This window comes from Myotis brandtii, unplaced genomic scaffold, assembly GCF_000412655.1.
Source record: "Myotis brandtii unplaced genomic scaffold, ASM41265v1 scaffold285, whole genome shotgun sequence".
NCBI classification, from domain to species: domain Eukaryota; kingdom Metazoa; phylum Chordata; class Mammalia; order Chiroptera; family Vespertilionidae; genus Myotis; species Myotis brandtii.
In genome coordinates, this window is record NW_005360891.1 from 2,846,739 (window position 1) to 2,863,585 (window position 16,847).

At 35.9% G+C, this 16,847-nt stretch overlaps 1 protein-coding gene across 1 annotated transcript in view; it reads right to left on the minus strand.

The window, feature by feature from the left end:
• The window catches only part of PKHD1L1 (polycystic kidney and hepatic disease 1 (autosomal recessive)-like 1), a gene marked incomplete at its 5' end in the record, with an annotated part of 151,153 nt that overhangs the window by 127,931 nt on the left and 6,375 nt on the right, over positions 1 to 16,847 (minus strand). The window contains 9 exon segments of the mRNA XM_014541975.1: positions 471 to 581; positions 2,124 to 2,194; positions 4,983 to 5,025; positions 6,355 to 6,428; positions 6,959 to 7,012; positions 9,925 to 10,018; positions 11,113 to 11,170; positions 14,898 to 15,006; positions 16,199 to 16,343. Of these exon segments, the coding sequence (XP_014397461.1) occupies positions 471 to 581; positions 2,124 to 2,194; positions 4,983 to 5,025; positions 6,355 to 6,428; positions 6,959 to 7,012; positions 9,925 to 10,018; positions 11,113 to 11,170; positions 14,898 to 15,006; positions 16,199 to 16,343 (759 nt within the window).

The window sequence follows — 16,847 nt, forward strand, 5'->3', positions numbered from 1 at the left end:
ACCCCTACATACATTAGGACCACTTACGTCAATTAATGCTCTTTCCAAGGCCAATATCATAGTAATTGCTGATGTTCAGACAAGGCACAGTATCTGAGAAGGGTCATGAGGAGAGTATCCGCAAATACTACTTTAAATTTATTCATATTTAGCCAACCCATTGAGAAGTAACAACAGTTTAAGAATGCCCTTAAGGATTCATTAAACAGAGGGTAGGTGTGTCTATAGAAAATACTACTTTAAATTTACTCATATTTAGCCAACCCATTGAGAAGTAACAACAGTTCAAGAATGACCTTTAAGGATTCATTAAACAGAGGGTAGGTGTGTCTATAAGTATGGCAAGGAATTTATGGATGGCAGCTTTAAATTTAAGATATTAATTGAGAAAGGACTCTTCTTACAAATTATTAAAGAAAAAGGCAGAATTGGTTCTTATAAAGTAACATAATAAAAGTGATGAAAAATACCTCCAACTAGAACTCTGACGGGGAAATCTGTTTGATCAAAGAACCGTCCGCTTATTGTTAGCGTGGTGCCACCTTGAATGCTTCCTTGTGAAGGTGAAATCATAGTGATCTCTGGGGAGGAGGAGGAGGAGAAGCACATGAACTAAAATGTCATAAACATTACACACAAACCCAAATGCTTGCTTTTAAATTTTTTTCTAAATTACCTGTAGCCATAGCACCTAGGATAGTGTAGGTTTTGCATCACCGAATAAATGAATTGGGTGTTTCGTTATTTTGTCTCTGATGCAGCCCTGAAGAGGACAATAAACATGGCCTTCATAGAGACCTGCATCTCCCGGGGACCAGGCTTTCGTGGAGACTGATGCTAAGGAGACACGGGTACTGGGAGGACCCAGGAAGTAAGGAAAACCTGGGCTGAGCATGGATGTTTAATTCCAAAAGAAAACAGGAAAATAGGAGAAGAGCCTCATCTTCCTATGCTCTTGAAGAATGAATTTTATATATTTTTTATGTAGTAATACATTAACTCTGATTGGAATCCTTGTGCTTTATATTGAAAAGTTTTAGCTATGTTGGTAAAAGAGCCCAGTGCATGACATATGGTAGATTCTTATTAAAATGTATTCTTGCCCTGCTGGTGTGACTCGGTGGTTGAGTGTCGACCTATGAAACAGGAGGTCACGGTTTGATTCCCACTCAGGGCACATGCCTGCGCTGTGGGCTCAGTCGCCAGTAAGGGGCTTGCAGAATGCAGCCCATCAATGTTTCTCTCTCATCATTGATGTTTCTATCTCTTTTTCCCTCTTCCTTCCTCTCTGAAGTCAATAAAAATATATTTTTAAAAATGTATTCTTATTAGTTCTATCAAAGTTCTATGTATCCGGCCCCATTCGCCACGGACTCCCTTCTCCGATTCAGTCTGCCTGCACCCAGGTGCCTTGAATAAATATCATTTTGATTACACTGAGCCTTGAGTCGGTTCTGTGTGACCCCAGCCCAACTCCGAACCTTTCAGTTTCACATACGAACTTCACATTAAATAAGTTTCCATAAAAATATAAAGCATATCATATTTGATTGACTCCAAGACACATTTCTTTCACATTGAACATCTATGAGACCTGAATATGCCAATTCCATCACTCCTGAGCTGGGAGTAAATTCTTTCAAGAAGACTTGCGTTTGCTTCTGACACTCTCCTAGGAATACTACCAACCTGAGACCTGTGTAAATTAAAATAAATTGTAATAGGCTTGAGGATTCTTTTACACACACTGAGAGCATATATCTAGCTTGTTGTTTAAACTGACAGTGGAATATTTTTTCCTCCTTCAAACAACAACTAAAGTGGAGACATGCAAGTTTCCCTTCTGTCTCTTTTGGTGCAAAGGGTTTATTTTCCAGGCCACCTTACAATAGGAATATAGTCTTCAGGGCCCTAGTTTAATGCCAGGGCTTCCTATTCGACTCAACTCCCTGTGTCAGGTGGTTTTACTTCATAAAAGTACATGAAATAAAATAGCACACCTTAAGTCAGTATTGCCTTTGATTTAATGAAATGAAATATATATATGTATATTTTTCTCTCGCTCTCTACACACACACACAAACACACACACACACACACATACACACTGAAAGATCACATACCTGCATATGTTTGAAACATTGAAATTTTATTCAGAGAGGAAACAAAATATGCCATTTTTTCTGGGAAACTCCTGTTTAAAAAAAAGTTCAAAAACTCTTACTTTAAATACAAACTTTATTTTAGGAAAATATTATTAGTAACTTATTAGTAATATAAATTGTGTTATAATTTGCAAATGAGCTGGATAGAAATATTGGGGAAGGTTAGGTTCTGTATCTTGATTTTGTTTTTGTTTACACAACTATAGAAGTATATGAATGCTACACAAATATCCTTTCGTCAGGGCTTACTGAACTGCATCCCTAAAATATGTGCATTTTATTATATGCAAATTATAACCCAATAAAGTAAAAATTTATATCACCATAAAAAACAGGAGGATTACCTTTTACAAAGGCTGGGCTCTTCGGCTGGCCCCCTCTCTCTCTTTCTCTTATAGCCAGCCCACTTAGTGTCACAATAACTAACATTATTAAACACTTATCAGGTATCAAGCTAAGAGATTTAAGCAGTTACGATTTTAAAAATATATTTTAATTTATTGAGCCATTTATTCTTTACATCAACCCCACAAGGTAGGCAAAACTCAGAGAATTTACTTGTCTTACACTAGCTCACAAAGAGAGTAAGTGGCAGGCAGAAAATTTGAACTCTGGTAGGTTGAGCCCAGAACCCTGGCTCCAGACCTACTAATTTGCATGAGAGTACAAATGGATGAGAGCAAGTTAACAACAGTCCACCAGAGGTAAGCATGAAGGTGTGGGAAGGAAAAGAATCTGATCCTAGAAATTAAATGTGGCTCCCTAATTACCCCAATTAAATTCATAATTAGAAAAGTTATGAAATTCAAATGTTAAGACTCACACCCATTCATCATAATTAACTAGAATACAATGAATTAAAATCTACTAGGATAACGCAAATCTTGTGGTTGAGACCAACATTGAACTCCTTTTAAATCTAACCCAGGCATTACAATGTGCATTTGAAAACTAAAGAGTCCCTGGAAGTATTTTATGCTGGTTATTTAAGAAATGCATGCTGGTTTTTACATTTTTATGTTATAAACCTTTCAGTTGATTTCCTAAACATCTGAAATGATGCTAGTTCCAACAATATTGCCTGCGGGCAGATCCAGCATCAGAAAAATTAACTCTGCTTAAGTTGGTGGGGAAATTGCCTCCTGATATAAAATTGAAATGTAATTTATTTGGTATGACACCGAGGTGATTTTCAGTAATTTACTGATAATGACTAGGCATTTCTCAATTAAGGCAGCCTCATCTGAACCTTATCAGTTTGGAACAGCTGTTGTTTGAACTTGGTTAACAGAGGAAAGAGAGTTGGCTATTAAAAGAAATACAGAATGGTGGCCCCAGTGGCCTTTAATTAGATCATCTGGTATTCAGAAATGCCCCTGAAAATTTGTAAAACATGTATTTTATGATTTATAAAATTTTTTAGCATTAAAAATGCCATATAATCTTAAAAATAGGTTTTCATGTAGTAAATGTCATATTTTTAACAGTTATCTTAAATTTCTAAGATTACTTTATATAGAAACATAATTTCATCAATTCTGAGAAGATATAAAAAGACAGCAATTTGCTTTAAAAAATTATGTCAAGATCACAGAATCAACCATTTTATGCGATATTTCCCTAAATTATGTGAAAATTTGCTGGCTTTGTTAAATTGAAATTTTGGGGGCATGTTAATGCAGCATATTGATTTATGTATACTTATCAATCACATTCAATCTTGATCACTCAAACCTTCTATTTTTGGCTAATTATTTCTCTGAGAGACATATGATGGATTTGGCAATTAATACCTTTCAAAGTCTCAGAAATAAGAATTCACTTTTCTCATGTGAAGATGACATTGAGAGCTTAAAAGAACCATATATAGTTCAAGAAATCATTTAAAACTCAATAATTATTGCTCCTAACATGGCTTTCTCACATTTTCAATAAAATCCTATTATCCTGTTTTATCAAGCTTATGTAAATATGTCATGTCCTTGAAGAAAATGACAGTTAACTCATGGGACACTAAGTTATTTGCCCCCTGTAAATCACAAAGGTAAATCTTAGTACCATTTACATATCATCCACTCTGGTCTGTCCTTGAATTTACAACATTCTTCATGGTTTTTGGTCCAGTCTATATTGGTCTATAATACAGTGTCCAGCACAGGCATCACTGTGTTATGAACCTATTGCCTCAAGATGTCTAGAACTAGATGATCTCAAAATACTATGATAATAGTTCTGGTCTCACCAACTCAACTGCAGTTCCAGGCATGAGGGAACAAATATCCTCTTCCAGTCTGTGAGCATACGCCAGGTATAACATCTACTTTGGTTGTAATACTGCCATCTTTCAAACTTCTAATCATTGAGTCTCACATCAGAGACAACAATGAAATCAACAGACCTATCTTGTTATTGATCTAATACATCTGTATTAGTATTTGATGGATAAGTAATGTGATTTATGTACATATCTGCTAACTGGCTCATTTTTTCAATGGAAGACGCTATGACATTTTGAGCAGAACAATTCATTTAGGTTTGGCACATCCTGGTCCTGCCCACCAAAGGCCATTAGCATGGCCCAGTTTCTGTGTCAGTCAACAAATATCTCCACACATTTGCAAATGCACCCAGGAATAGGGTGATCCTGCCATGGTAGAGAACTATGAGTGAAAGGAAGTTAGAGACACCTAAAATGTTAATTTGTGGGAAGAAAATGATTAATTTTTTAATCTCTGGATCTATAGCACAAAGTAAATATACTCTTTTATTTACCCAGTTTAATCAATTATGAAAATTATTACTTACAAAATGACCTACCTTCCGTAATCACTATCCAAGATGAAACTGACATTGTGATGACCTGGAATTAATTAAAATGCACAATCAATTAAACTCCCAATCATAGGAGAACAATAACTATATATTATAAAGCTGACTTGAAAGCGACTAAATTTAAAATTAAAACTGTAATTATTCAACCATCTATTAATCCTCAAAGGCAGGACAACAGAACTACCTTAAAGAAGCACCTACTATTTTAATATATACATAATATACAATATATGTAACCATATTGACCCCAAATTTATTCCATTCATTCAATAGCTATTTAATTGGGTCAGACATTCTGCCAGGGGTTGGGAGATGGAGGGTGAGCACACAGTTTGCTTTCTCCTAAAAGCATCTTAGCTAGTGAAGGATACAGCTGGTTGAGAGCAATGACACAATCAGACAACTATAAATTATGAAAAAGGTATCAAGAAAAAGGAGTGTGAACTCTGAGAATGTAAGGCAGGGGATCAGGGAAGGCTTTTTATTTATTTTTTAAGACAAGACATTTTACTGGTATCTGAAACTAGAGCCCTGGTGCACGAATTCATGCACAGGTGGGTTCCCTAGGCCTGGTTGGCGATTGAGGCCTATCGGGGGGCCACCCAGCTGAGGGGAGGAACCCTGGGAGTTTGGCCAGCCTGGGGGAGAGGGGCACAGGAGGTTGGCCGGCCAGGGGGAGGGACCGTGGGAGTTTGGCTGGCTGCAGGGAGGGACCAGGGGAGGTTGGCCAGCCACGGGAGGTTGGCTGTGGGAGCACACTGACCACTAGGAGGCAGCTCCTATGTTGAGCATCTGCCCCCTGCAGATCAGTGCACATCATAGCAACCGGTCAACTGGATGTTCCACGAGAGGGGCCACGGAGGTTGGCTGTGGGAGCGCACTGACCACCAGGGGGCAGCTCCTGCGATGAGCATCTGGCCCCTGGTGGTCAGTTCGCATCATAGTGACTGGTTGACCATCATTCTGGTCATTTGGTTGTAATGGTCACTTAGGCTTTTATATATAGATTCTCAGGATGGGAAGCTTACAAAGGCCCTGAGACAGAAGGACCTGAAGCTCATTCAAAGACTAAGAGGTATACGGATATGGAGTACATAGAGTACGGGGTAAAAACAGAGTGAAATGGGTAATTTGCCAAGCAACCTTCTGGATGACAGAAGAAGAGAAAAAGAAATGTGAAGAAGCTTACCTTAAATGTAAACCTTAGGAAAAAGGGAATTTATTTCAGACATGCTTACAGGAAACTGAAAAGAAGCCAAGGAAATGCTAGCATTTCATAAAGAGCTGATGTTACAGGAGAATACAAAACAAGGAAACAGGCATTTCTGAAATATGAAGAATGATGATCAGCATTTACCAATGTAAGTTCCAGTCGTCTTACAAATCATAGAACCCATGTCTCCACTTGGATGATCTAGTTTTAAACCATACCTAGTAAAATATATATGTTAATTTCAAAGCTTACATTGACACTAAAATTTTAAAATACTGTGTCTCCCTCAAAAACATCTTATGAATTTCATAATAAGTATCTGGATAGAAACTATTGCTACAAAAATAATTTCTGTGAAATTAAAATATTGCCCAGCTTTGGTTGAAGATATTTGAATAAGACTTCATTGAACAATGAAATTTGTGTAATTAATTTGACTATCCCTATGATATTCCTCTTAAAGTCTAAAATATTACCAAGTGAAACAATTATTTGATAAAATATATTTCTCAGAACATCTTTCTCATAATAATCTAAATAAAAGTCAATATCTTACTATACTGGAGACAATGGGAGATATCAGGTAATATCTAAGTTTATAAATTCTTGCTAATTTACTATAAAATTTATAAGTTATATTGTTTTATAAAGCATTCAGATAAGTGATATTGCTAGAATTTACTCTTTAAACTTTGTATGTTTATATCTACTATTTATTTTTCTAAAGAAAATTATTTGAATTACTTACAAATCATCAGACTGTGGTATAAGAAGCTCACAGGGCATTCCTCCAATATACACTCTGTATAAATATTTTATTAGAAAAGAACAAGTTATGTTTAATAAATTGTTTCAAAATGCTCTCCTCCCACCAACTCAATGCCACCTTGTATTTTTTCTATCACTCATTATCCATCAGTTAGTCATTCAACAAACATCCACTGAACACCTCTTATGTTGCAGTCCTTGCTCTAGGTACTGGAACACATCAGCAAAAAACAAAACAAAACAAAAAACAAAGATCCCTGCCCTTGTGGGACTGACATTCTAACTGGGGAGACTGATCATAAATATGACAATCAGAACATATTTGGTGTGTTAGCAAGTGATAAGCACTATGGGAATACAAAACATAGAAACAGATAATGGGAACTCTTCCATCTGAGGTTCAATGAAACATAATTTTGCAGTAAGTTTCATACTATAGGAATTAAAGAAGATCCATAACAGAGTAATCAGGATGAAAAGAATATCTAACAGCATCAGTAAGGTTGAAATGGGAATAAGAGACTGAGAAGGGGCAGGGTAAGGCTGGAGAGAGAGAACAACTGTCTTTGCATTTCTGCAGCTGATAAAGTCAAGCAATTGCTTTATGGCTGATAGAACCTGATGCTATTGGAGGCCTGCAGGTTACTGACTACTATTGTATTTTTGGCATCATCATAATAAACCTCCCAGCTTCTGTAACAGCAAATCCCAGACTTAAAATAAGGCCAGGCATAAACCTGAACTTAAAATAGAAGAACTTCTGTTTGTAGAGAATTTTCAACATTTCAAAAAATGTATGCATGCATATAAGCATAACCAATGGACACAAGACACTGGGGGGCATGGGAGGCTAGGGGAAGGTCAAGGAGAGAATAAAAAAGGAGACATATATAATACTCTTTGTAATACTTTAAGCAATAAAACAATTAAAAATGTATCAAGAACTTCTGTTTGTAGAGAATTTTGAACATTTCAAAAAAATGTATCTTTATCGTTAAAAATACTACAGATGTCCCCTTTTTGAACTTTTTAATATACTTTTACCTACAAATCCTTTCATTTGGTGAGTACATTAGGTTTATAAAGAAAGTAACCTAAATTATTGTACCCATTATAGATTTATGGATTCACATCCTCCCTCTAATCCCCTGCCTCAATGCACCTAAATAATAATTTTGGCAAACACTTATAGGCACTTACCATGTTTAATCCTTGCAACCTTTTACAAACTGGTAACCATTATCCTGTCACTATATAGATGAAGAGACTGAGACAGGAGGGTTAAGTAGCTTGCCTAAGCCTGCGACCAGTAAGGGTAAAGCAAAAATCTAAACCCAGACAGTCAGCTCCCTGTTTGCTCTTAACCACACCCAGTAATTCCCACACTGGTCTGGGTTTGCCTGTCTATGATAATACTCATCTGATCTTTTGGATCTAAATCTCCTTGGTAGTCACTAGCTCATTGTAGTCATTTGCATGTCCTCTATAATTTGTACCTGGTCTGGATTTGGAGATTTGGCCAAATTGACAAGACTTGTGAGTAGCAGACGCAGCTTGAGCACTGGGATGTCCTTCCTTCCTGCCCAGTATGCAGTCCACTGCTCCGTGCTAATAGAATTCTGGCACAGTGAAATGCCTCGGACCCTACTGTCACAATTAATGTGGTGGAAATGACATAAATGCAGGTCTAAGGTCTCCTCTCCTCCTATGAATAGGGGTGTGAAATTCTTTCTGTGTTTATTTATACATGGTACTTCAGGGTTTCCAGAGTGTGAGGGCTGGGTAGCCTGACCTCTGAGGTCCTTGCTGACTGTAATTCTGTGATTTTATGACCTAATTTCCATCCATTCCTTTGTAATTAAACAGAAGTAACTTCAGCTACAGTCAGGGGGAGAAAAGGAATCTCTTATAGAAAGTTAAACTTCCTATTTCTTGGCAGTATTATGGAAAAGGATGATTTAGAAAATCCCATCTAAGAATTAGAAATCATTCATAACACTCAGTTATACAGTAGCAAACAAGATCTGTATTTATGCTAAGCTGTCCATATTTTCTTATATATAAGGATCAATATGAACATTTCCAGATTATAGATTCATGCAAAGGTTGTTTGAGAGTTATGCCTCATAAAATGCCAGATAAATCAACTTGATTTCATTTAGTAAATAAAACCTTTTGAATTGCATGTTTTACAAAATTATATGTGCAAATGTACATGTCTGTGTGCTGTCTAAATTGTTTAATTTATCCATTTGTCCACTTTGTATATGTATTCAACAAGCAGAAGCACTTGAAAGCCCTGGTACTGATTCTGTACTTGCTTCGACAGGAAATGAACAGTCTTTCAGTCTTGTAAGGCAGGACTGAGATAACCCACCTATGCTACAGGATGAGAACTCTAGTCAAAATGCTAGTTTCCAGTCCAAAATGTAGACAATATGACCATCTGGTCCACAGTTGGTAAGTGGAGGAACCAGAATTCAAATTCAAGCTTGTTAATAAGTTATTGATGGTTTCTAGCTTTAGCACTCTTCTGTACACCATGGCAAATTGTATGTCAGCAGACTTGCAGTCTCTTCCTGACCTTGACTAAACTTTGGACCTTTAGGATTCTTGGGGGGTTTTTGTTTTCATTTTTTATGTGTGCAAAAAGAGGCGGTTAAATTAAGTAACAAAATTCCCTAGTAATAAAGTTCTGTGACTTTAACTCAATTGCTCTGGCACTTGCCTCCAAGTGCCTTTTATTACTAAAATCCATCACAGAAAAAGAATGAAGTCTCCATGTCAATGCATCATCCAACAGTTTATTTTTCTTCCTATAATATGGCTGACAAAACACTGGTTAATTCCATTGTAGTGGTTTTTAATGTAATTTGACCCCTTATTTCTGGAATATCATCTTGGGTTTATAACTTATAAGAATATGTTCCCACATCAATAATTTACCTCAAAATCCTAACATTTTTCCCATTTGAGCTTAGTGCAGTATTACTTCCATAGACATCAGTGGAGATTCTGCCTTGGATTGTTATTAGTGTGCCTAAAAACAAACAAAAAATTCTGTAAGAAAATCTACCCATAGGCCCACACACTTACTACCAAAACACTAGCAGGTCTTTCAAGAAAATGGGCATCCAAATACTTATAACTTATGCTCACCAGTACAGCTTAGCATTGTTCTAAAACAATAGATACAATAAAACATTAATGAGTACCTATAGTATTAAGGAAGTATCTACAAATATTTATAGATTAAAGAGGTGCTTCCTGACAGAATGAATTATTCAATAAATATCACTGAAGTCATGGGTGACTTAACTGGAAAAAAGTAAATGAGTCCCTACTTTATACTAAAGAATAAAATCAACCCTAGGTGAAATAAGAATTAAATAAAAAAATAACACCATAAAACTCTTGAAAAGTAGGTGAAAATTTATGTAATATTTATATAATTGGGATTTGGGAATCTTCTACAGCATAAAAACTAAGAAGAAATAACACAGGTTAAGATTTACAGATTCGATAATAAAAATTAAAAGCAACTGAATGACAGAAAAACTGCTAATCAATTTTAAAAGCAAATGATAAATTAAAAAATATTCCCTACACATATGACATATAAATGGTTAATATCTTTAAAATATAAATAATTCTCATAATCTAATCTAAAATGCTGACTAGATTTAATTTAAACTAAGGAGAAAAACAGATAATTTATAAAAGAAAAAATATAAGTAGTCAGCAAATATAAGTAAATTTAATTACATAAATTAAAAAATCAGAAATGTTTTTTAAAATTTACATTTTTCATATAAATACTTGAAAATTTGTACATAGAATTGTCAAGGTTACAGAAAAAGGCATTCTCATATATTCCTATTGGAGTTATAAACTGGTACAACTATAGTTATTATAATGAACATTGAAAGTCAGTTAAATGTCCAATAGGAGGAAAGTTAAATACATTATATAGATTCTTATGTAGACATTGAAAATCATTTTATAAAAAATATTGGCATTTATTGTATAATCAGAAAAATGCGTTTTATAATTTTTCTGATATAATAATTTTACATACTAAAAAGTAAATTAATTACCAAACCAAAAAGATATTTCAGCTGCCATATAACAGACCTGGAGTCCCAGATAAAGGTGTGATGCTCCTTATTGTTGGAGTTCTGAAACTTTTTGCCTGTAAAATAATACTGTCGTTAAGCAGTCTTATCTCTAATTTGTTCCTAGTTTTATGAAATACCTCTGCTTCTTACATTATTTCTATTTAAACAGTATCCATAAGATCACTATCAAAATATTCCTTGTTACATCTAAATAAAGTTTAGAATATTATTCTGATTATTCAAGATCTTTTCCTTATCCCCTAAAAATCCTCTCTCATTTCAAAATGTCTCTAGCTTGCAATTTTAAAATTCAAGCATCCTTCGGTTATCAGTGTAAGTCAAATCACAGTGATAAGACTCTCTGAGAAAGACTTTAGGAATTCAGTAGAATAACATTAAAGAAAGTCTACTTTGGATTAAGCCCAAGAAGAAAAACAACAATGCATATTTCAAAAAACATGAAGCAAAACTTGGGAAAAGTCCATCAAAGCGAACTTAAGATACTTTTTTGGAGCAGTGCAGGCATAAATCTTAAGAACTGTGATAGCAAATGGGAACTGGAAGAGAGAAGAATTCCAGGAGGCCACCGGTGTGATGGAAACTAATACTTTGTGACAGACAGAATAATGCCCCCCTGAAGATGTCCATGCCTCTAATCTACGAAACCTGTGAATATGTTAGGTTACATGGCAGATAGCACAGATGGAATTAAGGTTGCTAATGTGTTGATCTTAGAAGAGGGAGATGATTTGGGATTATCATAAATTATCTGTTTTTCTCCTTAGTTTAAATTAATATATGTAGGGAGATGATTTGCTAATGTGTTGATCTTAGAAGAGGGAGGTGATTTGGGATTATCACCCTCTGGGCTCCATGTAATCACAAGGTCCTTATAAATGGAAGAGGACGAGAGAATGGCCAGAGTCAGAGAAGAAGATGCAACAACGGAAGCAAGGTCAGAGTGAGGCAGTGTGATAAGAACCCAACCACCACTGCTGGCTCTGAAAGCAGAGGAAGGGACCACAAGCCAAAGAATGTGGGCAACCTCAGTCTAGAACAGTGACTTTCAACCGGTGAGCCGCAAGAGGCACGCTGGTGTGCTGCAAGAATTTTAAAAACATGCAATACCTGACTATTTAGTCAGGGGCACTGACCTCTTTTCCCTTTGATTGTCAAATGAAAAAAAAAAAATGACAGCAGCCAACACAACAATAGCCATCCTGTGTGAATGAGTCAAAATTATACCTATTTTTTGGTCAGATCAGCAAAAAAACGTATTTTTTGGCCTGCTGCAAAATTTTAGTAATTAGTTTATGTGTGCCATGAGGTGGAAAAGGTTGAACTGCATTGGTCTAGTAGAAGATGGAAAAAGCAAGGAAACAAATTCTCCCTTAGATCCTCCCAAAGAAATGCAGACCTCTTGACACCTTGATTTTAGCCCATTGAGACCTACAGATTTCTAACCTACAAAGTGGAAAAGTAATAAAGCTGTGTTGTTGTAAGTCATTAAGTTTGGGTAAATTTGTATGGCAGCAAATAGCAACTAACACACAACTGTTAGAGATATTCAAGCACATATACGAGGCAGGAGGGAATGATGATTGAGAATCCAGTTTTGGAGTCTGGCTGTCTAAATGAAAATCTGAGCTCTACCACTGGCACGCTGCATGACTACAGGTAAGTAAGGTAATTTCTCAGTATTATTATCCATAAAATAGTGATAATAATAATAGTATGCAGTTATAGGATTGTTGTGAGAGTAAAGAGAGAATACAGCCAATTACATATTAATTATTGCCAATTATTATCCAGGTAAACATATGCCAACTTCTTTTCCAAAAGCAAAATGAGAAATAATTACTGCAAAAGGGAAATATACTACAATGTGAAAAACAAAATTAATACCCAATAGGTAAAGAGCAGAGCTGATGGGCAAAATAGAGAATTATCTGGTGCTCGCTTCGGCAGCACATATATTAAAATTGGAACGATACAGAGAAGATTAGCATGGCCCCTGCCCAAGGATGACACGCAAATTCGTGAAGCGTTCCATACTTTAAAAAAAAAAAGAATTATCTGTAACTGAGAGATATACAAATCTAATTCTACACTTAAAAACAAATACAGTTAGTCCCCCTTTATCCACAATTTCAGTTATCCATGGGTCAACCAGGGTCCAAAAATATTACATAGACAATTCCAGAAATAAACAATTCATAGTTTCTAATTGTGTGCTGTTCTGACGATTGTGATGAAATCTCACAAGTCCCACTGCGTCCTCCTGAGACACGAATCATCCTTTGTCCAGCGTCTCCACGTTGTACATGCTCCCTGCCCATCAGTCACTTAGTAGCTGTCTTGGTTATGAGATTGACTGTCATGGTGTACAGTGCTTGTGTTCAAATAATTCTTATTTTGCTTAAAAATGGCCCCAAGCACAAGAGTAGTGAAGCTGCCCCTTTGGACATGCCAAAGAGAAACTGTAAAGTACTTCCTTTAGTGAAAAGGTGAAAGTTCTTGATTTAGTAAGGAAGTGAAAAAATGATAAGAAGACTTCAGCAAGGGATTCCCTGCATTGAGTGACATCAAGCCGTTTACTGCAAGTCAGGGATGGTTACACAGAGCCAGGAAGAGGTTAGGACTGAAAAATATAAAAATTATTGCATTTGCCAATGAAGAAGCTGCTGCCACATTTCTGGCAGAGTTGAGGAAGTTGATTGGGGATCAGTATTCTCTGCAGTTTCAAACATCCACTGGGGGTCTTGGAACTTATCCCCCGTGGGTAATGGGTGAACTACTGTAATGTAGAGGAAAACAAATGGACTAGAAATAGATTAAGAGCCCATCTACAGAAACACAGGACACCGAAGAAAACAGAAATAACACAGAAACTTGGGCAACATTTTTTTAGAAATCAAGTGTTTGGAGGTGGGGTGTTGTTGATGCAGAACGGGATGCGTGGATACAAAATAATACAAACAAAATAAGCTAACACAAAGTCAATTCTCAATAAATGTCAGTTGTCCCTCCATTCTCATTCAGGGACAACCTAAAGAATGCCCAGATCTGGCCCGGCTGGCGTGGCTCAGTGGTTGAGCATCGACCTATGAACCAGGAGGTCACTGTTGGTCAGGGCACATGCCCGGGTTGTGGGCTCAATCCCCAGTGGGGGGTGTGCTGGAGGCAGTCAATCAATGATTCTCTCTCATCACTGATGTTTCTATCTCTTTCTCCCTCTCCCTCTCTGAAATCAATAAAAATATATATTTTTTAAAAAGCCCAGATTTGTACTTAAAAGTAAAAGGACAGATTTTTAGACTAACAACAAAAGAGACAGATTTTCAAATGTGAGGTTAAGGATTTATTATTTCACACTTTCATGGTAAGGAAGAGAATGGCTTACTGGAAAAAGAAAAAAATATTATGTTTCTATTCAAAATGAAGGTTACTCCAATGAAAATAGAAAAAAGAAGAATCAAGCCGAAAACAAAAATAGAGAAAGAGAAAAAAAAAGTGTAAACAAGAAAATAACTTGGATGTCTAAAAGTTTAACCCATTAATAAAAGTAATTTTAAAAAGGGGAAACCTTTTAAAGAGATCAGAAGTAATAAAGGAGATTCTATTGCTATGGAAGATAATTAAAACTGGGTGAAATTATCCTTAGCTACATGCTCACATGTCTTTAAATGTGGACACAGATAACAATCTGTAAAATTAAAAATTAAAAGATAAAAACCCAGTTCCGCACGAAGGGAAGTGTAAGATCAATTATCCGAGAGTTAAAGACGAGCTCCCACATACGTAGAAGCTGCAAGCTCGGCTGTGGATGAGACCTCTGCAGGTATTATTTTCTGTAACAGGAACCCCATCCACACTGACTCGAACAGTGTAGGAATCTTCTGGCATTGCTCTGGAAGGCAAAGGAAGAACATGTAAGAAACGCAATGACCCTTTTACTGAACGTATAGTACTAGTGAAAAGACTACATGTCATTTTTGAAGGGGTGTCTACAATTTTAACTGGTGGACAGTTAAGTTCTACTTTACATTTTGAAAAGATGATTCCCTCCTGAATTCTGCACTGCAAGTTCTAAATTATGGGCCTCGAGCAAATGCTTATTCTAAGTGCATTGATGCTTATTGGAAAATAAATGCAATGACAGCAAATGTAATAATAATCATTAAAAATAGTCACATAGCTCTGGCCGGTTTGGCTCAGTGGATAGAGTGTCAGCCTGTGGACTGAAGGGACCCGGGTTCAACTCAGTGGATAGAGTGTCAGCCTGTGGACTGAAGGGTCCCGGGTTCAATTCCCAGTCAAGGGCACATGCCCAGGTTACAGGCTTGATTCCCAGTAGGAGGGGGCATGGAGGCAGCTGATCTGTGATTCTCCCTCATCATTGATGTTTCTCTCTCTCCCTCCCTCTCCCTTGCTCTCTGAAATCAATAAAAACATATTTTTTAAAAAGTCACATATCACCTTGCTTTGTTTAAAAAGAAGTTTTAATCAAGTTTCTCCTTAAGTGAGCTTTTGCTGCAAAAAAAAAAAAAAAATAGCCAACAAGCCTAAAGTAGATGGATTCCTCTGTAATATATGCTACATGTTACAATACTGAAAGTTACAGTTTAAAATGATTAAATTTTTTCACTAAATTACTAATAACAAACATTAATTTGGGCCAATAGTAAAAAACTTGAAATGTCACTATACAAAATATCGTCTTTAATCTTAATGGCTATGTCAAGATATTGAACAAAATTAATCAAACCTGACAGGAAAGCATAATTTTGATATTTTGAGGAGCATCATTACAATTTAATAGTAGCCATTTATCTTCTAAAAGAGATCAATAATGATAATAGCTCTAATAACCTGGACAAGAATATAGATTATATTTTATCATGCCCATATGTGGAAAGAGCATTATAATTGATTGTAATAAAGGTATAAAATCATTTAAAATCACAAAATCAAAAACAGCAGATAATCAGAATAAATATTATTTTAACAGCCAGAGTGATAAAACTATTAAAATACTAATATGCATAACTGTACTTCTGATATGATAAAAATGATGTTATTAAAGAAAGTTTAAAACATACCTAGTATAGCATGTAATGTGAGTTGAATGACTTGCATCTTTTTCTACATCACAAGAAATGGATCGAAAAGAAGAAACTAATTGTACAGTGTTCCCCAACTCAGCATCATCAACTCCATAGTTAAACTGGTTTGCTTGAGCAAAACCTGGGAAAGTAAAAACACTCAATTATTATTAATGGATTCTGTTTTTAGAGTGCTAACCATTGTCATTAAGTATTGAATTATTCAATAAATAATAGGGAATAGTACTGAATAAGCAGTTAGCTTATTTCATATTTATTCCTATGATTATAATCTTCTTTGGGAGCAGAAAAGTTAGACTTTAATCAATTTAAATCATAAAAGTAATTCTTGAGAACTGATTATTTGTCAGGTGCTATTAAATGTGGTGGAATCAAACAGCTTATATACCAGTAATAGGATAGGGAGGGGTGGAGCAAATAAACAAATATATTTTTTAAAGAATAGTTATCTTGATTTTAAGAGAGCAAGGAAGGGAGAAAAGCATTTATGTGAAAGCGAAACATCAATTGGCTACCTCCTGTACATCCCCTACTGAGATGGAGCATGCAACCTGGGCATGTGCCCCAACCAGAATCGAACCCTTTGGTGCCCAACCAACTGAGCCACACCAGCCAGGGCGACAAA